The 25394-nt window shown below is 44.0% G+C and overlaps 1 protein-coding gene across 6 annotated transcripts in view; it reads right to left on the bottom strand.

The window, feature by feature from the left end:
• The window catches only part of NFX1 (nuclear transcription factor, X-box binding 1), a 253243-nt gene that overhangs the window by 114275 nt on the left and 113574 nt on the right, over positions 1-25394 (bottom strand). For all 6 annotated transcript variants that reach the window (XR_007355124.2, XR_012667101.1, XR_007355121.2 and 3 more), the window contains exons 11-13: positions 19280-19310; positions 15267-15349; positions 12958-13066 (exon numbers count right to left, since the gene is read on the bottom strand). Coding sequence is in view for 3 of the 6 variants with exons in the window: in XM_048839501.2 (XP_048695458.1) it covers positions 12958-13066; positions 15267-15349; positions 19280-19310 (223 nt within the window). In the remaining 3 variants the exon portion in view is untranslated. The remainder of the gene's footprint in view (positions 1-12957; positions 13067-15266; positions 15350-19279; positions 19311-25394) is intronic.

Raw genomic sequence — 25394 nt, 5'->3', positions numbered from 1 at the left:
TGGGTACCCTAATAACCTTCATAATGATGTAATTGCCAGGATTTACACAGTTTACTGGTTAGCTAAGGATCAGACCCCAAGCACTTGTAAACTAGATTCTAAGAGATTCACAAGTGAGAAGGTTAGGGAACAGACAAATAAAAGGTTACAGTTAGTTATTTTCCATTAGTTTATTTCGGGTAAAGAAAAGAGAACTAAAAGTAAAAAATGAGCCAGCAGGATAAATGGTCCAAAGATCAGACTGATGCAATAAAAGGTCCTGAGGGCAAAGGCTTAGAAAATCAGCCTAAGGCAGCCATCAGCAGAACAGCCATGAAGTTACAGTTGGCCAAGTTAGAGGTGGCAAAGGAACGAGAATTCCAGATGTAAGCAGCCAAAGAGAAACAGGTAGCACAAGAGGAAGCCCACCAGAGAACCCTGTAGGCAGAAAAGGAAAAGTGGGAGTCAGCGGAAGCAGCACACCAAAGAGCCCTGGAAGCTGAGATGCAGAAACAGGCAGCAGAAATAGCTGCACATTAGTGAGCCACAGAACTAGAGGACTGGAAGTGGGAGGAGAAATCATGAACACAGGTTGCTGGTGCTATGGATACAAAACCCTCAGGCAGAAGCACTCCTCTCCAAGGATCACGACTGGGACAAATTCTACCCTAGTTACAAGGAAACTGATTGCACTGAGGAATATTTGACCATCTTTGAAAGGATTACTAGGCTACATAACATCCCTGAGGGCCAGAGAATAACTGTCCTGCTCTCTAATTGACAGCAAAAGCATTACAGGTGTTTAATTTGTACATGTAATTGAAGCTATGACAGGAAACAAAGGGTAGGAATAAATCATCAGTTTTCACAACAAAGAGCGGCAAACAGCGGGGTACCCCAGGGATCTGTACTAGGACCAGTGCTGTTCTATATATTCACATGTTCTGGAAAAAGGGGTAAACAGCGAGGTGCAAAGTTTGCAGATGACACAAGACTACTCAAGATAGTTAAGTCCAAAGCAGACTGCAAAGAGTTACAAAGGGATCTCATAAAACTGGGTGACTGGGCAACAAAACGGCAGATGAAATTCAACGTTGATAAATGCAAAGTAATGCACATTGGAACACATAATCCCAACTATACATACAAAATGATGGGTTCTAAATTAGCTGTTACCACTCAAGAAAGAGGTCTTAGTCATTATGGATAGTTCTCTGAAAACATCTGCTCAATGTGCAATGGCAGTCAAAAAAGCTAACAATGTTAGGCATCATTAGGAAAGGGATAGGTAATAAGACAGTAAATATCATAATGCCACTATATAAATCCATGGTACGGTTATACTTTGAATATTGCATGCAGTTCTGGTCGCTCCATCTCAAAAAAGATACATTAGAAATGGAAAAAGTACAGTGAAGGGCAACAAAAACAACTGGGGGTATGGAGCAGCTTCCATATGAGGAGAGATTATGAAGATAGGGATTTTTCAGTTTGGAAAAAAGGCAACTAAGGAGAGATGATAAATGTCTATAAAATCATGAACGGCGTGGAGAGAGTGAATAAGGGAATGTTATTTACTCCTTCACATAATACAAAAACCAGGGGTCATCTAATGAAATTAATATACGGCAGGTTTAAAACAAACAAAAGGAAGTACTTCTTCACACAACGTACAGTCAAACAGTGTAAGTCATTGCCAGGGGATGTTAAGGTCAAAGCTATAACTGGTTTCAAAAAAGAATTAGATAAGTTCATGGAGGATAAATCCATCAATGGCTATTAGTCAAAATGGTCAGTAATGCAACCCCATGCTCTGGGTGTCCCTAAACCTTTAACTACCAGATGCTGTGAGTGGATGACAGGGGATGGATCACTTGATAATTGCTGTCATAAATATAAAGGGAAGGGTAAGCACCTTTCTGTATACAGTGCTATAAAATTCCTCCTGCCAGAGGCAAAACCCTTTCACCTGTAAAGGGTTAAGAAGCTAAGATAACCTCGCTGGCACCTGACCCAAAATGACCAATGAGGGGATAAGATACTTTCAAATCTGGAGGGGAGGGAACAAAGGGTTTGTCTGTCTGTGTGATGCTTTTGCCGGGAATGCAACTTACAACTCCTGTTAAGTTAGTAAGTAATCTAGCTAGAAATGTGTTAGATTTCCTTTTGTTTAACAGCTGGTAAAATAAGCTGTGCTGGATGGAATGTATATTCCTGTTTTTGTGTCTTTTTGTAATTTAAGGGTTTGCCTAGAGGGATTCTCTGTTTTGTATCTGATTACCCTGTAAGGTATTTACCATCCTGATTTTACAGAGGTGATTCTTTTACGTTTTCTTTAAATAAAATTCTTCTTTTAAGAACCTGATTGCTTTTTCATTGTTCTTAAGATCCAAGGGTTTGGGTCTGTGTTCACCTGTACAAATTGGTGAGGATTCTTATCAAGCCTTCCCCAGGAAAGGGGGTGTAGGGCTTGGGGGGATATTTTGGGGGAAGACATCTCCAAGTGGGCTCTTTCCCTGTTCTTTGTTTAACACACTTGTGTTAACCGTTTGGCAGCAAACGGTTCAAGGACAAGGCAAAGTCTGTACCTTGGGGAAGTTTTTAACTTAAGCTGGTAAGAATAAGCTTAGGGGGTCTTTCATGCAGGTCCCCACATCTGTACCCTAGAGTTCAGAGTGGGGAAGGAACCTTGACAATTGCCCTGTTCTGTTCATTCCCTCTGAAGAATCTGGCATTGACCACTGTTGGAAGACAAGATACTGTGCTAGATCCTGGTCCACTGGTCTGACCCAATATGGCTATTCTTATTTTCTTATGTTCTTAAAGATGGTGGGTTGTGGAATGGACATATGCAACACAGCTCGAAGAACAACAGTAAAGAAAGGTAGGTAGCCATTGTTTTCTTTGAGTGATTGCACATGTCCATTCCACTGTGGGGGACTCACAAGTAGTTCAAGCTGGAGGTGAGTTCAGAGTCTACTTGAACAGGGACTGCAGGACCACGAATCCAAATCTGGCATTGTCTCTAGACTAATGAGTGATGGCATAGTGGGAGGTAAATGTGTGGATTGAAGACCAGGATGCCACCTTACAAACATCAAGGATAGGCACCCAAGCGAGAAAGGCCGTGGAAGCCGCCACTGATCTAGTTGAGCTAGTCACCACTTCAGATAGAGGTTCTGGATCCACAGAACGGTAGCACAGACATATACATATAGACATACACATCCAGAAATCCAGGAGGAGACTATCTGAGTGGACACTGGGTGGCCCATTACTCTTTCTGAAATTACAACAAATAGCTGTGAGGATGATCTGAATGGGCTAGTCCAATCCAGACAAAAAAGCCTGGATCCGACTAACACTTCTAACATCTAGAGAATGGAGTTTCTCTTCCCACCTACTTGAATGAGGCTTTGGAAAGAAGGGTAGTAAGTAAATTTCTTGACTAATGTGAAAATATCAGAAACCACTTTAGTCAGGAACTTTGGATAAGATCGAAGGAAAACCTTATCTTTGAAAAATACTGTGTAGGGAGGTTCTGACACCAGGGATCATAGGTCTCCTACTCTCCTGGCCAAGGTAATCATGACCAAGAAAGCCACTTTCATAGATAGGTGTAACAGGAATATGTTGCTAGTGGCTCAAAGGGTGGAGCCATCAAACTTTAAACTTTAAACTGCAGAACTAAACTGCAGAATTGGGCTATGGGTCTGTGGGTATAGCGCATCCAATACCTTTAGAAATCTAACGGACATAGGGTTTGAAGAGAAAAGGGTTGAAGGTGGAAAACTGAGACAGCCACCAGGTGGACTCTGATGGAATTAAAAGCAAGTCCTTGCTTCAGGAACAGGAGATACTCCAGGATATGGGGAACTGAAGCTTGGGCTGGGTGGATACCTCTTTGCATAGGCCAAACAGAGAATTTCTTCCATTTTGGAGGGTAAGTAGACCTGGTTGAAGCATTAACATTCAGGAGAATTTCTTCTACTTTAATAGAGCAACACCATTCAGAGGAAGTCAGCCATGAAGCATCCACGCTGACAGGCCTATAGATTGTGATTGAGGATGCAGCTGTTGTCCTGGGAGATGACATATGCATCTCTCAGGAGAGACAGAGGGGGTCTGACCAATTGGGCTAGTAGAGATGAAAACCAATATCGTCAAGGCTACACTGGGGCTATTGGTATAATGTGAGCACAATCTTGCTTGTCCTTGGACAAGACCTTGTAGCAGAACTGGAGGGGAGGGATACAGCAGGGCTTTGGACCAGTTTAGGAGGAAATTAACCCACCCAGGAACAAAACAGATATTTTTTGTTTTCATTTGTTGTGAACAGGTCCACTAGGGGAGTACCCCACTATTGGAAAATGGCCTCGGACACATCTGGATGAAGGGACCATTCATGGTGGCCTGCAAACAATCTGCTTCCACGGTCTGTCAGAATGTTTTGAACCCCTGGATGATAAGCCACTTTGAGGCTGATGCAAAAGCTCCAAAGCAAGACTGCCTCCTGGCATAACTTTGTCGACTGGGATCCTTGTCTATTTACATGAAACATGGCTGTTGTGCTGTCATTAAGTATTAAAGCTCTGCCCCACGATATGTGGGGGGAAGGCCATGAAAGCCAAACAGTTGGCCTGAGTTCTCTGATATTTATATGGAGACTTAGGTCCTGGGAAGACAAAAGCTCCAGAGTTTGACAGGGACCTAAGCGAACTCCCCAACCTAGATCCAATGAGTGTCTGCTGAGGAGGAGCAAAGGGGACTCCTGTGCCAGCGACTGATGGGTCTATCGATCAGTCATTGGAGGACAAGACTCCAGCAGGTATCTCAACTACTGTATCCATATGATGGTGGGCTGAAGAGTATACTGAGGTGAGCCAGCCTGTAGTTCTCTGAAGTGCAGTCCTGCATGCCAAACTATGTGCCCTAGAAGTTTGAGGCATTTTCGAACTGTAGTGAGAGGATGAGCATTTAGATCTAGTACAATGAGCTGCATTTGGGTGTCACAGAGACATCGGGGTGATGCTCTGGAACTACTCCATACAAAGCCAGTCAGAAATCTGGGGGAACATGCCTCCTCTCTTGGAGCATACTGTCTCCAGGGCAAGAAGCTTACACAGCTTTGACCTTCTTGGGTCTGACCTCGGAGCATTCAGTATCCCCTTCCACACCGTGCGCTTCCCGCAGCAAGTGTGCCTGGGTGGGGCTCCTGGGGAAGCCAGGGGGCCCTGCACCCCAACTCCACAGTCAGACATGACTCTCTGCCAGCCAGTAAAACAGAAGGTTTATTAGTTGACAGGAACACAGCGTAGAACAAAACTTGTTAGCACAGAAATCCGCGACTTTCAGCCAAGTCCATATTGGCGGGAGGGGAGCCCAGAGCCAGGGCTCCAGTCCTCTCACTGCGCCCCAAGCCAGCCGAGGCTGACTCACTTCCAGCTGCCTGGCCCCTGCCCTGCCCATTGCTCCTCCTCCAGCCTTTGTCTCGCTTCCCGGGCCAAGACTCACCTGGTCGCATCCCCCTCCCTGGTCTCAGGTTACGAAGGGGTGGCCATAGCATCTGTGCAGGCAGCTGGAGCAGCCACTGCAAAAATCACACATCCCACCACCTAGACATTGATGCAATACACAGGGAAACTGAGGCACACATAGCAGTGATGCAAAACAGTAAGACTCACATAGGCTCACATACAACATGAGGGAAAATCCCCACTTCGTCACACTTGGACCCTCTTTTGTGGCAGGAATGCACTGGCCAATGTGGTGTCCAGGAGTAGAGAGGATAGATTCTTGTTCAGAGAGTAGAGTCAGGATAGATTTTTCTGCGCTGATTAGGAGTCCTAGTGTGTGGAAGGCTGACTGGATGGTGGCCTTGCTGGAGAGTATCTGGGATCTGTACTGGCCTCTCAATAGCCAATCATCCAGGTAAGACAACACATGGATTCCTTACTTGCGCAAGAATGCAACCACTACTGCCATGCATTTTGTAAACACGGGAGGGGCTGTTGACAGGCCAAACGGGAGAACTGTGAGCTGGTGGTAGGATTCATTAACCATGAATCTGAGGAAATTTCTGTGCTGTGATAAATTGCCCCATGAAAGAAAGTGTCCCTTAAGTCAAGAGCAGCGAACCAGTCCCCAGTCTCTAAGGAAGGGATATCAGAAGTAAAAGAGTAACCATCAAGAATTTTGTTTTCTTCAGAAACTTGTTTAGTTGCTTTAGATCAGTGGTTCTCCAACTTATTTGATCGGGCCCCCCTTCTCTGTGTCTGTAGTCGTTAACTCTCTTCCTTCCCCCAAGTACATATACCGAGCCACTCAGTTTTGAAGGCAGCACTGACCAGCAGCAGTACAGAAGTAAAGGTGGCAATGTGAAAAATGATATTCATCAATATCACTTTTCACAGCAGACTTAGAAGTAAGGATGCAGCAACACAGAAGTAAAGGAGAGAATGTGAAAAGTGATATTTGTCATCATTAGCAGACTTAGTGCCGCATTGCCACCCTCATTTCTGCACTGCTGCTGCCACCGTGGGGAGTCCACCCCATAGTTTGAGAACAGCTATTTTAGATCTAAAGTAAGCCGGAGCCCCTCCTTTGCCTTCAGGATTTGGAAGTATCAGGAATACAATCCTCTTCCTCTATGGCCCCCACAAAGAGGAGAGACTGAATATCATGCTCTTGTGAGTCTGATTCTGAAGAGGAACAGGAAAGGGGTGTGTGAAGTGGGGACAGAAGTAAACGGTGTATCCCTGTATCTCTGTGCTTAGGACCCACTGGTGACAGGGGACCAAGCACTTAGTAAGTGGGATAGGTGATTGGCAAAAACAGGGAAAGGGAATGATGGTACTCTGGTAAGTGATAGGCTGCTTTCAACCAACAGGTCAAAATGATTGCTTTGATGATCTGTTTTGTCTCGAACTGGCAGTTGCAGAGGAGGAAGAAGGCAGAGGCCATCTCTTATAACCTCTAGCCTTCTTCTCGACAGATCCTGACTATGAGGAATGAATGGTGGAACCACTCTGATTGCTGCAGGAAGAACGGCTTGCTCTTCACCGCCAGCATACAGGTTCCCAAGTGCTGCTCTTAAGTCCTTAAGGCTATGAAGCCTCTCATCTGTCTTCTCAGAAAAGAGCGAGGAGCATTCAAATGGGAGGTCCTGTATGGTTTGCTGCATCTCTTGGGGTAGACCTGCCAATTGCAGCCAAGATGAACACTGCATGGAAATGGTGGAAGCCATAACAAAAGCCGCTGAGTCAGCCGCTTCCAGCGTGATCTGGCCACTAATTTGCCCTCATCTACCAGAGTGGTGCTCCTGCTTAGCCTCATCTGGAAACTTGTCAAACTTTAGGAAACTTTCTCACAAGTTAAAATCAGATTGACTCAGCAGAACCTGCTGGTTCGTGATTCTCAGTTGTAACTCTCTTGTGAAATAAATCTTCCCACCAAGAGGTCCAGCTTTCTTGCTTCTTTCCCTGTTTGCAGCAGACACTATCATCGAACCAGGTGGTTGTAAAAATATTCATATCCATAAGAAGGGACATATCTCCTTCCCCCCTTTTAACAGTGAGAGGAAAGGAGGATGGGATATGCCATAAGATGTTGATGGGCTCTAGGATAGCCTCATTTATAGGGAGAATTACCCTAGAGGGCCCCACAAAGGTCAAAATGTCCACCAATCTGTGTAACTTTTCTTGCACCTCCTCTGGTTGGATAAGCAGAGTCGCAACCACCCTTTTTATTAAGTCCTCGTGGGCCCTGAAATCATCTGAAGGGGGCGAGGTAGACTCCGAGAGTACTGCCTCATCTGGTGATGAACAGAAAAAGACCAATGGGTGTTAAGGCAGATCCTCATCTAACAAGAATTGGAGAGGGAAGTCCTAAGTAAGCAATTGCCCTTGCATATCCCAGCAAAGGGGGAATGGAGACCATGTTGTACATGCTTCTAGTGCCTACTCAATGTGGGAGGGCAGGAAGGAAATAGGGATGCTGTAGAGCATATGGGGATGCCTCATGGACTCCAGAAGAGCCAATTAGCATGGTGGTGGGACCCTGCTATGCACTGGCCGTTGGTCCTTGGGCTGAGATCTGGAGCAAAGTGGGTAGACACTCCACTGGGGCTGCTCTAGTCTGGAGGCATGTTGCTGAGAGTCACAGTCCTGCATAGCACTTGCATGACAATGTCCCCTATGTGCATTTTCCAACTCCAAAATGATTTCCCACTGGCCAGTAGCAATCTAATGTTGCTGTGTGTCAGAGGGTGGACACTGAAAAGTGTCACGTGGGTTTGTGGGATTTTAATAAAAAGACATGAAAATTATAGGCCATGGATGTCATTATGGGATGGAGAAAATTACATTTTGGGGACTTGACCCCTAAGTCCCAGACATCCTGGCATGACTCATTTCTACCCCACAACACATGGTTCACATTTTGCAAAAGGCATTATGCCAGAAAGCAATGCATAGTGCACTGGCATACCTACCTGTGGTGCACTGCACTTTGCATCTACACATCTATGTGTAGCACTCCTGGTAAGTACATCCAGTGCCAGCGCAAGCAACTAAGTATGCATGTGCCTGAGGGATATGCAAACTTCTCTTGCTGTACGCCGACATAACTTGGGTCAACCGAAGTTTTTAGTGTAGACATAGCCTTAGTAACAGAGGTCTGTCCTGTGGTCTATAGGTTCTGATTCTGCCGATAACCCATGTTGTATGGCTCTACATTAAATAAACTCTTTTTTAAGAAATCAAGCAAGTTACACACAAAAAGCCCTACGCTAAAAGAACATTATAAAGGTTGCAAAGTCAAGCACTCAGAAGTTAGGATATGCCAGAATTAATGCTGCCTGAACATTAATTTATCCCACTGCTGTGCATGTATTATGATACAGTCTTTAATTACATGATCAGGTGCTATTTTTCCCCCCACAGGATCCCTGTCATAGTGCACAGGATTTACAGTGCTCAGGGAATGAATCAGGGGTTATTCAGTGAATAAGGCTGTTGACCTGCATCATTTGTTGCAGAAGTTGAAAGGTGTGTATGAACAAGGGAAGGAAATGCTGGAAGAGAAATAATGGTCTTTGTGTTTTAGACAAATGAGAATGCTGCCCTGCAGATTTGGATTCTATCTCTGCCTCTTTGTCTTTTCCCCTCAACCCCCACCTCCCTTCACCAGGGTATTTTTAGTAAAAGTCAGGCACAGGTTGCGGACTTCCATGAATTTTTGTTTATTGCCTGTGACCTGTCCCTGACTTACTAAACATACCCTTGACAGAATCGTAACCTTAACATAAGGAAAGAAAGGGAAGGATTGTGCTAAACAAATATTTGAGATGAAACTATTAGGAAAGGGAAGATATATTCACAGTTTACAAAGAAGTGATGCCCTTATCTCAAATTTGTCCTTTGGTTTTAGATCAAAGGAAAAACTTAAATGAAGTGAGAAATAAAATAGCTGCCAGTAGGTAGGTAAAGCACCATCAATGAAGACACAGGATTAAAAAGAGATTACATTATACTCAGGTGAACAGGTAAGAGGATACATGGCCAAATTGAAGGAGGTGAACTGCATGATCCTTCCCCTCCTGCCCCAACTTCTATAATTTCGATTTGTAAGTAAATAATGGTAAGTTAAAGATCTTTTGGTACAGAACAATTTCACACAATGCAGCCAAGAGAAGATGAGCACCATCACTATGAGGAGGCATTGGAGATGGAACGGCCATGTGCTTTGGATGGAAACTGATTCCATCACCAGAACAGCAATACACCTGAAGGCAAGAGAAAATGTGGTCCCCCGTAAACAACATAGAATCATAGAATATCAGGGTTGGAAGGGACCTTAGGAGGTCATCTAGTCCAACCCCCTGCTCAAAGCAGGACCAATCCCCAATTAAATCATCCCAGCCAGGGCTTTGTCAAGCTTGACCTTAAAAATTTCTAAGGAAGGAGATTCCACCACCTCCCTAGGTGACGCATTCCAGTGTTTCACCACTCTCCTAGTGAAAAAGTTTTTCCCAATATCCAACCTAAACTCCCCCACTGCAACTTGAGACCATTACTCCTTGTTCTGTCATCTGCTACCACTGAGAACAGTCTAGAGCCATCCTCTTTGGAACCCCCTTTCAGGCAGTTGAAAGCAGCTATCAAATCCCCCCTCATTCTTCTCTTCCGTAGACTAAACATCCCCAGTTCCCTCAGCCTCTCCTCATAAGTCATGTGTTCCAGTCCCCTAATCATTTTTGTTGCCCTCCGCTGGACTCTTTCTAATTTTTCCACATCCTTCTTGTAGTGTGGGGCCCAAAACTGGACACAATACTCCAGATGAGGCCTCACCAGTGTCGAATAGAGGGGAACGATCACGTCCCTCGATCTGCGGGCAATGCCCCTACTTATGCATCCCAAAATGCCATTGGCTTTCTTGGCAACAAGGGCACACTGTTGACTCATATCCAGCTTCTCGTCCACTGTAATCCCTAGGTCCTTTTCTGCAGAACTGCTGCCTAGCCATTCGGTCCCTAGTCTGTAGTGGTGCATGGGATTCTTCCGTCCTAAGTGCTGGACTCTACACTTGTCCTTGTTGAACCTCATCAGATTTCTTTTGGCCCAATCCTCTAATTTGTCTAGGTCCCTCTGTATCCTATCCCTACTCTCCAGCGTATCTACCTCTCCTCCCAGTTTAGTGTCATCTGAAAACTTGCTGAGGGTGCAATCCACACCATCCTCCAGATCATTTATGAAGATATTGAACAAAACCGGCTCCAGGACCAACCCTTGGGGCACTCCACTTGATACTGGCTGCCAACTAGACATGGAGCCATTGATCGCTACCCGTTGAGCCCGACAATCCAGCCAGCTTTCTATCTACCTTATAGTCCATTCATCCAGCCCATACTTCTTTAACTTGCTGGCAAGAATACTGTGCGAGACAGTGTCAAAAGCTTTGCTAAAGTCAAGGAACAACACGTCCACTGCTTTCCCTTCATCCACAGAGCCAGTTATCTCATCATAGACGGCAACTAGATTAGTCAGGCACGACTTGCCCTTGGTGAATCCATGCTGACTGTTCCTGATCACTTTCCTCTCCTCTAAGTACTTCAGAATTGATTCCTTGAGGACCTGCTCCATAATTTTTCCAGGGAATGAGGTGAGGCTGATTGGCCTGTAGTTCCCAGGATCCTCCTCCTTCCCTTTTTTAAAGATGGGCACGACATTAGCCTTTTTCCAGTCGTGCAGGACTTCCCCGGATCGCCATGAGTTTTCAAAGATAATGGCCAATGGCTCTGCAATCACATCCGCCAACTCCTTTAGCACTCTCGGATGCAACGCATCCGGCCCCATGGACTTGTGCACGTCCAGCTTTTCTAAATAATCCCGAACCATTTCTTTCTCCACAGAGGGCTGGTCACCTCCTCCCCATGCTGTGCTGCCCAGTGCAGCAGTCTGGGAGCTGACCTTGTTCGTGAAGACAGAGGCAAAAAAAGCATTGAGTACATTAGCTTTTTCCACATCCTCTGTCATTAGGTTGCCTCCCTCATTCAGTAAGGGGCCTACACTTTCCTTGACGAAGAACTGTGGAAGCTGAGCTGAAAAACCTGGGGGACAGCTGGGGAAATACTTGCCAGAAAAAGACAGGAGTGGAGGCGTAATGGGTACTGCCTAACTAACTAAAGAGTCATTTCTGTAGCAAAATGCATTTAAATACAGAAAGATGGAGACTGGGTTTATGGGGACAAGGAAGAAGATGAAAACCTTGGATATGGCTACACTATGGAGATTACACCAGCATAGCCATGTTGGCATAGCTATTCATGCATTATCCTGTAACAGACACAGCCTACAATGACAGAAAAGGTTCTTCTGTCTATGTGGAACACCACCTCCTTGGATGTCAGTAGTTACATTGATGGAAGAAGCTGGATCTACACTGGGAGTTAGGTTGGCATAGCTATGTCGATCATGGGTGTGGGGTTTTTTCACACTCCCAACTGATACTTATTTATGTTGATCTAACTTTTAAATGTACATCAAACCCCATCACATACAAGAAACCTGTCTGAATCTGTAGGATTTTAGTAATCACCAAAAATTGTTACTATTTGATGGCTGTGTGTTGGTCTCAGTGCAGTACCCAGTGGACAGGTGTTGATTCCACAGAAGTTTCCATAATTCAACATCTGAGCAGAGAGTTCAAGAATTCAAGAGGCATGGAGATGACATAACTTCCATTCCTACTGGTGCTCCCACTCAGCTAGGGTTAAGGTACATGATTGGGCCAGTATGGTGTGTGTGTGTGGGGGGGAGGATAGCTCAGTGGTTTGAGCATTGGTCTGCTAAACCCAGGGTTGTGAGTTCAATCCTTGAGGGGGCCATTTAGGGATCTGGGGCAAAAATTGGGGATTGATCCTACTTTGAGCAGGGGGTTGGACTAGATGACCTCCTGAGGTTCCTTCCAACCCTGAGATTCTATGATTTATACAGTCTGGTTCTGTAGCTAAACAAAGACTTCAGTCTGCAACATTTTCAATTTGACACGTTTTAAAATAAATCTAGTGCTTGTGAAAAGAAACTGGTGAAACACAACTGGGACCTTAATTCTTATGAAGAACTGCTTGTGTTTATGAAGTAAATCTTGTTCCTAAATGACTGCAGGATCAAGGCCTTGAACTGTAAGTAAAGTTTACTGAAATTAATTTTTTTTAAATATAAATTCTGTAGTGAAATTATTAAATCTAATTAATAAAATAAATCCATATAATTCAATTACACAACTTCGTTACCCATGGCAAAATATGACAATCATGATCATCTCCATAACTGAGTATTTGAATTTTTATTATAGAAAAATAATGCACTTTCAATAATACATCTAGTAAGAGAATAAACCTCTTAAAGGATCAGAGTTTAAAATGTCTACAGCGCACTAATCTTCTAAACATGAACATATGTAGTGCAGTATACTCACTTGTCTGCCAGCATGTTTGACAGTTGCCACGGTGACAAGGTTCTTCACATCTATGAAGGCTACAATTGAGTTTGCGTCCACAAACCAAGGGACACTTATGTTCTTTGTCCTGGGAAAAATATTTATGAAAAATTACTACATTATCAATGCTTTCCCCCCCCATAAAATGCCCCCCAAAATGGCAAAATATGATTAAAATCCACTACTGGCCAGGGCCATATTACTGTACCCAAGGATAGAAGAAATTAACAGTCATTAAGATTCTTTTCATACCACATGCTGAGCATCTATGACTAAGTGGGAATTTTCTCCAATATTTTTATGAAGACTATGTATACCTCAGTTTCCCCACATACTGCAGTGTTACCTAGTTTTTTTTTTTGGGGGGGGGGGGAGAAGAAGAGTCTGTATGCTCTCAGGGCAGACTTAAGAGACAGGTGTTAGTGGAACCTTTTAACCTGCTTGTCAGCAGCCTAGCTGTCTGGGACTAAGTGGGCCTTAATCCCTGTGACAGTGGAGAAACCATAAAGACAACAGCAAATCACCGGGATATTGAAACCTGGCAACCAACGACCACAGATTGTCCCACCTGTCTGCAGGAAGCAAAGCAGCATTTCCTCAGTTCGGGAACAAAGGACCGGGGCGATGTGAGCTAAGTGCTAGAGGGTGAAGATCTCCCTGCAAGCACAGCGGTGCAGGGGAAGAGCAAGTCCTATCCCTCCCTAGCCTGGCTGGGACTAGCAGCTAGCAGCCCCCAGCTAGGGCACTCCCAGTAGCACAGGGGAGATCAGACCCATCTCCACCTCCGGAAACCTCCTGTGGCTGCAGGAAGCTCCAGGGGTGCTGCCTTCAGAGCCCAGCTCTGAACGCACTGCAGAAGTGAGGATGGCAATCCCGTGACCGCCCTACAACAGCTTTGTAACCTCCCCAGAACCCCCTTTTGGGTCTGGATCCCCATGGCTACAACACCATGAAATTTCAGATATAAACATTTTTAAAAGTGAAATTGACCAGATTGGACCATGAATTTGGTAGGGCCCTATTCATTTCTCTTTGCTAACCAAGGTCTTCCTATGCTGCATTCTAGTCAACTATTAAACCCTACAGTTTGATAACACTGGCTGAGTGTCACTGCAGATGCTGGTGGAGGTGCACTGCTCCCTAAGATTGTACAAGTCTCCCTCAGGGGTCTGTCTCAGTGGGACTCGCTAAAATGGAGCTCATGGTGTGATGAAGGCCCAGAGGTCAAGTCTAAGGAGGCAGTGAAATCGCATGGCTTACCCTGGAGGAAGAGTGAGACCCCAAGGGGGTCTGGCATACTGAAGGGATCCTCCCTGAGACTACTCCAAAGCTGGGGTCATAGCACCAATCCTGTAGATCTATGAGAGTCTCTCATTGATCAACTGGAATTTTATCAACCTAGGACTAGTATACACAAAGTTTTGTGCTGGTATAGGATTTGTATTTGGTTAGGGGAGTGTTTTTTTTTTAAAAAACAAAGTTATTTTGTACAACCTCTAGCATGGTCACAGTTATACTGATATATAGATGTCTTACATCAGTATAGTTTACTCCGCTTCCCATAAGGGAATAGCTATACTGGCATAAAGCACATTTATACTGGTATAATTGTATCCATACTAAGGGGTTGTACTGCTTTAAGTATACTAACATAGTTAAAGTGGTACAGCTTGTGTGTTGACAAGCTCTTAGTTCAGTGCTTCTCAACCTATTTTCATATATGCAGCCTAAAATATGTTACCTGGGCTGCAGGTTAAGAACCACAGTGTGCCCCCCCCCAAACTCCTTCACAGACCCCTATCCCCAGCAACCCCACTCAGAGACCCCTCCAGAAAGTGGGGCCAGGAGTGGAACCCTGAGCTTGGGGCCGGGCGCCAGCCCCATGGCTGAGCAGCCAGGCCCCCAGAGCCGGCCCCGTAGCGGCCAGGTGGCAGTGCAGCTGGGACCCGAGAGCCCGCCCTGTGGGGCCCGGGCAGCAGGGCAGCCGGGACCTGAGCCCTAGGGCCTTTAGCACTTCTCTACACTGCTGCAGCGGTGTGCTAATTGGGCTGCATGTGACCTGCGGGCCATGGGTTGAGAACCACTGTCTTAGTTACACAATCACACTTGGGTGCACAGCATTAATCCTAAAGACTTTTTGAACAAAGTGCAAGGATGAATATTTTACATTACAAAACAGGGAATCTACATCTCAGCAGCCTTTTCACATACTATTTAAAAAAAAAAAAGAAGGTATAGATGTAGCATTTTACACTGAACCATTTCTTATACTGTATAAATGAACTTACCACACAACAAATTTCATTACACTTGTGTCGTCCACATGACCGTTTCTTGTTACATCGCTTGTCACACATAAATGTAATATCAGCTGTTCCAGTAGAAAAAATGTGTTTATATTTATTTAAACATTCAACCTTTGACTACATATTATACGATTGCAATAAGTAAACGTGTGTAGCAAGACCACACTAAAAATAATATGATGAAATGAAGAAAAGAGAGTACATTCTTACAGAGGCAGCACAAATTACTGTATAGAGAGGCTAATATAATGAGACACTGGACCAAACTGTCTTTTATAATTAGTGTGAGATATAAGCCTGGTGGTTGTATTTTGGCTTCTTGCTTAATAGCGTCAGTATTAAAATGACCACCACTAGTCTTTAATTAAGGGGAACGTTCCTGGTAAGAAAATACCACCATTTGATTCTTAGACAATTCAAACTGGTGACAGATTATAAACTGACAATATACTGACTAAATGTTCGGAGCAAAAAGTCCCTGTAAACAGCAAGTTACAGGAGAAGTGGAGTCACTTGTGAGGTACCTCCAAAGTGGGTGCATTTCAGTTTACATCCAAATACCTACAGCAGTACCTAAGCATGCCGCAGAATAGTGACAAGTACTGATAAAAACATAATTTGGAAGTTTACATTAACATACTTAGAACTACTTAAATATATTAAGAAAGTGGTTTATGAAACAGCTAATAGATTTTAAAAATCTGAAAACTTGACCATCTTTATGTTGCTACATAAAGTAGGGAATGTTAGTTACCGGTGACACTGTTGTAGTCTCCTCAACTCCCATCCTACAACACTGAATGCAAAGACAGTGTTATGGTGACACCTACTGGAAGCATTGAGGCAAAGCATTCTAAAGCCCTGCCCCTGATTCCATAAGTCTCAGCCACAACTGCATCCCATCAGGAAGAGAACTTCCAGATCTATAGAGAAGGAAACAGCATGAAAGACAGAAAGAAATAAAACAAGCAGCAAAACAAACCCAAAGGGGAGGTGGATGAGATATAGTATAGAAGAGGAGAAGACAGACAGAATTACTGGTAATTTTTGCCTTTGTTGTATGTCTTTCTCTTCTATCCTACAACACTGGATTAAGGCACAAAAAGAGGATGCAGCAAGCAGTAACCTGAGGAGGTGGGACTACCTTAACATGCCACTATCAGGTCCTTGCAGCCAAAGGAAGTATCCTGAGAAGTGGAGATACCTAATTGATGACAATTTATAAAGGAGGTGAGGAGATGATCATGCTGCTGTCTTACACACCTTGTTCATGAAAGCTTCAGCATGTTCACTGCTCATGAAGATTTATCTAGCTACGTGGAATCTGACAAGTTTATCTGACAGTCTGGTCATATGCTTTAAGAATACAGCATAAGACCCACCTAGCAAAAGCTATGGTAGATGCAGCATTACCTTTGTAAGCCTGCTTTGACTTTCTAAACTCTCAGAATAGGATTAAAGTTGACAACATGCTTAACATCCAATAAATGCAGCTTCTAGTCATGGGTGGGGAATACTAGATTAGGACTGAAAGGAGAATAACAATAGATAGAACTTGGTATTCATCTTGTGAACAAATTCTGAACAAAGCCAAAAAATATCCTTCTGGAAAACGAGGGAGATAAGGAGGAGAGAAGATGGGAGTTCAACTCATTCACTCACTCTGGAAAGAAAAACCATCTTAAAGAAAATAATTTTGTCCTAAGGCCTCCCATGAGAGTTGGTTGCATCAAAATTGACGTGGATGAGGATCAAGTTCCATTGAGGATCACAGGATGAATCACTCATCTTTGAAACCATTTCTTGAATGGCAACAGAGGCAAATCCAAAATATCTTGGTGCCACATCAGGCCACAAAGCATTTCCAGCTCAGAGCAGGAGAGCATACATTCTGCTGCTCTCCAGACAGTGGAGAAGCCTCGCTTTGAGAAATGGCTCCCTTCAAGCTGAATGAAGCCAGATTGAAATGAATGCAAATGTAAAACAGGATCTGGAGAAAATAGGTCCAGGATACTGGGAAGCACTAATCACTAATAGGCTCATCAAATCAAAACCAGCAACAGAAGAGTGGTTGTGAAACAGAATCACAAATCCAGTTCATCAGCCTGAGCAGCAGGAAAAGCAGCACTACAATTTCCTACTCTACCTCTCGGTTGAGTGACACAAACACATGCAGGGCACAGGCACAGCCCCAATGGATAGTGCAGGTCAAAAGATTTCAGTCTTGTGCGCATGTGAAGAACAGTGGTACTGCCGTTCTTTTTTCTTCTAATGGTCCTTTGGCACTAAGTAAGAACACTGCAGAACTCTGTGGCCTACTGGACAATCCAGACTCCCTGAAAACCAAGAATTTTTCAGCACTGGACTTTGGAGTCTCCTAAGGTTGAAAGTGTGCAAAAGAGCCTGGAATCAGTTCTTATTCTGAACCTGTCCTCAAAATTCTCATGGCTTCCTGTATCACGTGGATCCTAGCTGGGACATGCAATGCTTCTGACAAATGAAAATCTAGAAAAAGCAGCACTAAATTGGCAAATGCCAAGCATGTCAAGAATTGAATACAAGTGTCTGAAATGGGAAATGCTGAGCCACAAGATGAACAGCCTTCACTATTCCTAATGGTTAAACACCAGTGACTAAAGCCTCCCCCAACAACACAGGAAATTTCCTCTAATAAAACAAAGAGAAGATTAAAAGATTGAAAAGTTAAAAACCGCTCTATTGGTCTAAAATCGACCATTCAGTAGAAATAAAAGGGTAGACCCATTACCAATAAGCAATTGGCTAGACGTATTCTGTGGGTTTTTTATTTTTGCCTTCCTCTGAAGCATTAGAGATGGGGTGGACCAGTGCTCTGAGGTGGTACATAGAATTCATTCTAGAAAACTGACTAGTGTCTCTTGCTCATAATGGTCAGTGTTATACTGATCATGAGATTTGGGGTTGGGAAGGAATTTTTCTCTAGGTCAGATTGCAAGGGACCTTGGGTTTTTTTTTTTTTTTTGTGCCTTCCTTTGTAGCATGGGGTTCACCTGCTGGGATCATCTGGGCAGATCTCACCTAATCAATTCCCTTCCATTGCAGGGGCCTCTGCCATTGGTGGCAGCTTGGTCTCTCCTGTTCTATGCCTGTGGGACACAGTATAGTCTGCTGAGGACTGAAACGTTTTGGACTATATGAAGTCTTTGGGCTTAATATGGATTGGAACTACAATCCAATTAGAAAATATTGCTTATGGAAACTTGAAACATTAAGAATTTCAGGAGGAGAAACAAACTCAGATACATTTTATGCTGCACACTTTGTTAACTTTTTTAAACAACTATTCTGATCTAAAACACTAAACTTAGGGTTAAGATTGCGCAAGTGCATTTGACACAATGGTGAAAATACTAGAAAAAGGGGGAAAAACTTTAGTAAATAAGGTTAAGTAAGTGGTGGTGACTTTTTTGTCTGAAAAGTTCTAACGGGCTTCCCCTCCATGAGGTCACAAGTATAGATTTAATAAAAGATCTATTCAGAAGGAGAATAAACCAACTATTTGCATTGGAAATTTCCAACACTGAAAGCACATAGAAAGGTATATTGATGTATTTACTATTATTTGAATCCTTCTACCAATTTGATGAATCAGCATATAAATATATACACACCCATGCTTTGATTCCAAAGAATTTAAAGATTTTGACCCTATTTAAGTGAACAAGAGTGTTAAATATCTAAAATAAACTTAAAAAGAGCAATCAAAGCAAATAATATAGTACAAAAAGGTAGCAAAAATACGTAAAACCCAAGACCACCAACTTTGCACATGAAATCAGAGTATTGTGTAGTGGATGAAATTCACACTATACTTCATACAACCTCCACCGGCATCTGATCTCTTCATCCACATACTTTCATTCAATATATGAAGTAACAAACACAAAAAATACATCAGTTTGAGTAGAATGTTTTTAAAGCTTCTATTTCACGGTTAGTATATTACAACTATTTACCTTTATTTTTGAGGAGGGCACATGGGACTTCCTAAGAAACAGATAGGAAAAGATTAAATCACAGCAAATGATATGTAGTGAGAGCTTAATGTTCTAGAAAGCGAACAACTACAGACAGTATATCAAATGAAAAAAAAAAAGTCAAGCAATTGGTTTTTAGCTACTACAAATATTCGCATACGCAGTAAGTGGGACAAAAAACCTGATCATAAAAGGAGGGGAAAAAATGGAGGCTACTGACCTGTAACAGGATGGTCTGGTCTCTATCTGTATTCCACACAAGGGTAGGTGTGCACACCATGTGCTTGTGATTAGAGATTTCTAGCAAGTAGTGCCCATTTGGTCCTGCAAGTTTTTCTCCTCATGCTCCGAACTGATGGTAGGGGCATCAGACCAATGCCTCTCCAGTTCCTCTCTTACCACTAAGCAGAAGAATTTGAAGCAGAGGGGAAGGAGGCTGCGTAGTGGAATACAGATAAGGACCAGATATTTTGAAGAACCTCCAGTTACAGGTCAGTAACTTCTATCTCTTCTTGGAACACGAGTCCCTATGTGTATTCTACCTGTGGGTGATTGATAAGCTGTGTTTAACAGGAGGGGGTATGAGGAGGCAGTTGGTATAGATGCTTGTAATACCACAGTCCAAACAGCTACATTTGTAGAGGATGCTTGAACTAAGGCCTAATATTTTGTGAATGTATCACAGAACTCCAGGTAGCCGATCCATGGATGTCCAGTATAGGTACTTCTTGAAGAGACGCTGTCGAGGTTGCTTGTGCTCTTGTGGAATGGGCTCTTACCACATTCAGGGGAGAAGTGTGTAACCTGGACAAACAGAATGATGCAGCCAGAGATCCAGTTAGAGAGTCTTTGAGCAGTTTATACCTGCCCTCGCAACCATTCCACTATAGTGCCAAACAGTCTTAGTGATTTATTAATTGATTTTGTCCTTTGCAAGTAGAACACTACAGCTTGTCTGATGTCCAAAGAGTGAAGTCTCCTCGTCTCTTTGGAAGTATGAAATTTTGAAAAGAATGCCATTAAGCAGATAGGTCAATTGATGCAAAGCTCAGAAATTTCTTTAGGGATGAATGTCAGGTGAAGGTGAAGGCAAAGGGAAACCTGCTGATGAAAATAGCAAAACCACAAGTGCTCCCAGTTGGCTCTGGCTTCTGGCCAATGTGATAGCAACTAAAAAAGTGATCTTCATGGGAATGTGCATCATACAACATGTTGCTAATGATTCAAATGGTGACTTGGTAAGTACTGACTGTACAAGGTTGATGTCCCATTGTAATGCAGTTTTCACCACTTATGAGAAGATCTTACCTAGACCTTTCAAGAATCTAATTGTTGTTGGGTCAGTAAGAATGGAATATCCTTTTACTGGAGGACAGAAGGCATGATTGCTGCTTGTTGGACCCACAGGGGAGACACTAAGATTTACTAAGATTAAAAACTCAAACAACACTAAAATATTAAAGCAAAACTATGTACGATATATTTACAGGTTTGAAGAAGAAAGCAGCACTGAGAGATCTGTGGATATAGCAGATTCTGACTCAAGCCACGCGGCAGTAAGAAGGAAATAGAGAGGTGTCAGTCTACCCCACCATTTGTGCACTTGATTCAGAACACGGGTCAATTGCACAGGTGCGGGCCAACGGACACTACTTGCTAGAAACCTCCAATTTCACGCACATGGGGTGGACGTGTACCCATATGTGGAATACACATAGGACAAAGCAGTCAAAGAAGAACCTCAAAATACCCATTTTATTTTATGTTTACATATCACACCAATTTTTAACTACTCTTTTTCTTAGAGGTTCTTCAACACAAACAGTAAAGTAGTGCACTGTTTTTTTACCTCCTCACCTCATTCCCAAAGAAATATTAGCTATATTAATGGTGACAACATCTATGAAGGGAACAGACAGACACTGCAAAGCAAACACTAGCAGAGCATCCCTTTTACCTATCCAGAAGAATATTTTATTTTCCTGCTTCTAAAAAAAAGCTACAGCACATCTGACTGTTTTTGTCTATTATTTTCAAAGATTCAAGTGATAAATCCAAATCCATTTTTTAAAAAACTAATGGGGGAGAAAATGGAAGAGATATTTTGCACTTTCACCGGAGATCTATTAATAATAATAAAATAATGCACTAATTTAAAAAATTCTACTGTAAACTGTTGCGGTTATTTTGCTTCAGTACCATTTTGCTGCACTGTTGGGAATCCTATTACATATCCCAGAACAAAAGTTTCCATTAATAGTCAATTTAAATCTTACCAAAAATATGACATCTCGTAACAAGAAATTCTCAAGTCTGAAATTCATGACTGAAGGGTTAACCACACCCGTATGTCCACAGTGGCAATCAATATTGTCAGAGTTTCGTTGCTTGAACTACCTCCCATATGCACCCAACAAAAGCATCATAGTCCAGTCAAAAAACTTTCAACTAAGTTGTGATAACCTTTAAATTGTCTACTCTCATATTCAGTCAGAAAGCCATGCCAGATGCAGTAGCAAGCAGTCTATCAAGAAAAGAAGGGATCGGAAGCAGAGGCGACGAGTGGGGAGGGGGCATGCTGGGTCATATACTACCCCCCCCCCCCGAGATTGCTCGGTCACATGGAGCAGTGGGCCTCCCTCCCTGTGGAGCAGCTGAGCTTCGCCAGGCAGGTAGAGGTAGAGGCAGAGGCAGGAAGCTGCCTGGAGAGGCCGCTGCTTTCCTGGAGAGGGGAGGGCGGCCATGACGGTGGGAAGGGGGTGTTCCAGGGCTGTGTCCCCACACTGTCAGCAGGCTTGGGTTGTCTATGAGGAGAAGAGGGGATCTCTTTTCAGAAGATGCTCTAATTCTTGCTATCCCAAGAAACAGATGTTTGGAATGAGAGAAAATGGAGACTTAAATGGGAGAAAAGAAACAACTTGATCAGTATCCCTGCTATTGAAGGGATAGACTCATAGAATATCAGGGTTGGAAAGGACCTCAGGAGGTCATCTAGTCCAACCCCCTGCTCAAAGCAGGACCTAATCCCCAAATAAATCATCCCAGCCAGGGCTTGTCAAGCCTGACCTTAAAAACCTCTAAGGAAAGAGATTCCACCACCTCCCTAGGTAACGCATTCCAGTGATTCATCACACTCCTAGTGAAAAAGCTTTTCTTAATATCCACCTAAACCTCCCCCACTGCAACTTGAGACCATTACTCCTCGTTCTGTCATCTGCTACCACTGAGAACAGTCTAAAGCCATCCTCTTTGGAACCCCCTTTCAGGTACTTAAAAGCAGCTATCAAATCCCCCCTCATTCTTCTCTTCTGCAGACTAAATAATTCCAGTTTCCTCAGCTTCTCCTCATTAGTCATGTGTTCCAGTCCCCTAATAATTTTTGTTGCCCTCCACTGGACTCTTTCCAATTTTTCCACATCCTTCTTGCTGTGTGGGGCCCAAAACTGGACACAATACTCCAAATGAGGCCTCACCAATGCCGAGTAGAGGGGAATGATCACGTCCCTCGATCTGCTGGCAATGCTCCTATTTATACAGCCCAAAATGCCGTTAGTCTTCTTGGCAACAAGGGCACACTGCTGACTCATATCCAGCTTCTCGTCCACTGTAACCCCTAGGTCCTTTCTGCAGAACTGGTGCCTAGCCATTCGGTCCCTAGTCTGTAGCAGTGCATGGGATTCTTCCGTCCTAAGTGCAGGACTCTACACTTGTCCTTGTTGAACCTCATCAGATTTCTTTTGGCCCAATCCTCTAATTTGTCTAGGTCCCTCTGTATCCTATCCCTGCCCTCCACCATATCTACCTCTCCTCCCAGTTTAGTGTCATCTGCAAACTTGCTGAGGGTGCAATCCAAGCCGTCCTCCAGATCATTAATGAAGATATTGAACAAAACCGGCTCCAGGACCGACCCTTGGGGCACTTCGCTTGATACCAGCTGCCAACCAGACATGGAGACATTGATCACTACCCACTGAGCCCGACGATATAGCCAGCTTTCTATCCACCTTTTTGTCCATTCATCCAGCCCATACTTCTTTAATTTGCTGGCAAGAATACTGTGGGAGACCATATCAAAAGCTTTTCTAAAGTCAAGGAATAACACATCCACTGCTTTCCCCTCATCCACAGAGCCAGTTATCTCATCATAGAAAGCAATTAGATTAGTCAGGAATGACTTGACCTTGGTGAATCCATGCTGACTGTTCCTGATCACTTTCCTCTCCTCTAAGTGCTTCAAGATTGATTCCTTGAGGACCTGCTCCATGATTTTTCCAGGGACTGAGGTGAGGCTGACTGGCCTGTAGTTCCCAGGATCCTCCTCCTTCCCTTTTTTAAAGATGGGCACTACATTAGCCATTTTCCAGTCATCCGGGACCTGCCCGATCACCGTGAGTTTTCAAAGATAATGGCCAATGGCTCTGCAATCACATCTACCAACTCCTTTAGCACCCTCGGATGTAGTGCATCCGGCCCAATGGACTTGTGCTTGTCCAGCTTTTCTAAATAGTCCCGAACCACTTCTTTCTCCACAGAGGGCTGGTCACCTCCTCCTCATGCTTTGCTGCCCAGGGCAGTAGTCTGGGAGCTGACCTTGTTCATGAAGACAGAGGCGAAAAAAGCATTGAGTACATTAGCTTTTTCCACATCCTCTGTCACTAGGTTGCCTCCCCCATTCAGTAAGTGGCCCACACTTTCCCTGACCTTCTTGTTGCTAACATACCTGGAGAAACCCTTTTGTTACGCTTAACATCCCTTGCTAGCTGCAACTCCAAGGCTGATTCGGCCTTCCTGATTTCACACCCGTATGCCTGAGCAATATTTTTATACTCCCCCCGGTCACTTGTCCAATCTTCCACTTCTTGGAAGCTTCTTTTTTGTGTTTAAGATCACTCCTCCCCGGCGAGGGGAGTAGCGCTAAAATTGACCTTGCTGGGTTGAATTTGGGGTAGTGCCGACTCAAATAGACGGTATTGGCCTCTGGGAGCTATCCCAGAGTGCTCCAATGTGACCGCTCTGGATAGTAATTTGAACTCCGATGCACTAGCCAGGTATACAGGAAAAGCCTCAGGAGCTTTTGAATTTCATTTCCTGTTTGGTCAGCGTGGCGAGCTCAGCAGCACAGGTGACCATGCAGTCCTCCCAGAATCGCAAACGAGCTCCAGCATGGACCAAAAGGGAGACACTGGATCTGATTGGTGTATGGGGAGAAGCATCTGTGCAGGCAGAACTCCGATCAAAAAGAAGAAATGCCAATATATTTGCCAAAATCTCACAGGGCATGATGAACAGAAGCTACAACAGCGACACATAGCAGTGCCACATGAAAGTTAAGGAGCTCAGGCAAGCGTACCAAAAGACAAAGGAAGCAAACGGGTGCTCTGGGTCAGAGCCCCACACCTGTCGCTTCTATAATCAGCTGCACGGCATTCTAGGGGGGACCCTACCACTACCCCATCACTGTCCGTGGACACCTGCAAGGGGGGAGTTTCATGCAACAGGGAAGAGGATTTTGTGGATGAGGAAGAGGAGGAGGAGGGGAATGCGCAGCAGGCAAGCGGTGAATCCGTTCTCCCCAGCTGCCAGGACCTTTTAATCACCCTGAAGCCAATCCCCGACCCTGAAGCCGGAGAAGGCACCTCTGGTGAGTACACATTTGTAACTACAGTACAGGGTTTAAAAGCAATACTGTTTCATGTCTGATTTGCCCTGAAGACTTGAGATGCATTCGCGGTCAGTACAGCTACTGGAAAAGTCTGTTCACATGTCTGGGGATGGAGCAAGAATCCTCTAGGGACATTTCCATGAAGCTCTCCTGGAGGTACCCTGAAAGCCGTTGCAGAAGGTTTCTGGGAAGGGCTGCCTTATTTCATCCTCCACAGTAGGACACTTTAGCAAGGCAAGCCAGTAGCAAGTATTCTGGAATCACTGCAGCACAAAGCATGGCAGCGAATGGCCCTAGGTTTTGGTCGCATTCAAGCAACATTTGGTCTATATCTTTCTGTGTTAGCCTCAGGAAAGCGATATCATTCATGGTCAACTGGCTGAAATAGGCAAATTTTTGTAAGGGAACAGTAAAAGGACCCCGTTCATGCTG

The sequence above is a fragment of the Caretta caretta genome, chromosome 2 (genome assembly GCF_965140235.1).
Source record: "Caretta caretta isolate rCarCar2 chromosome 2, rCarCar1.hap1, whole genome shotgun sequence".
NCBI classification, from domain to species: domain Eukaryota; kingdom Metazoa; phylum Chordata; order Testudines; family Cheloniidae; genus Caretta; species Caretta caretta.
Note: the sequence above shows the minus strand (reverse complement) of the source record. Positions and strands in the feature narration are given on the sequence as shown.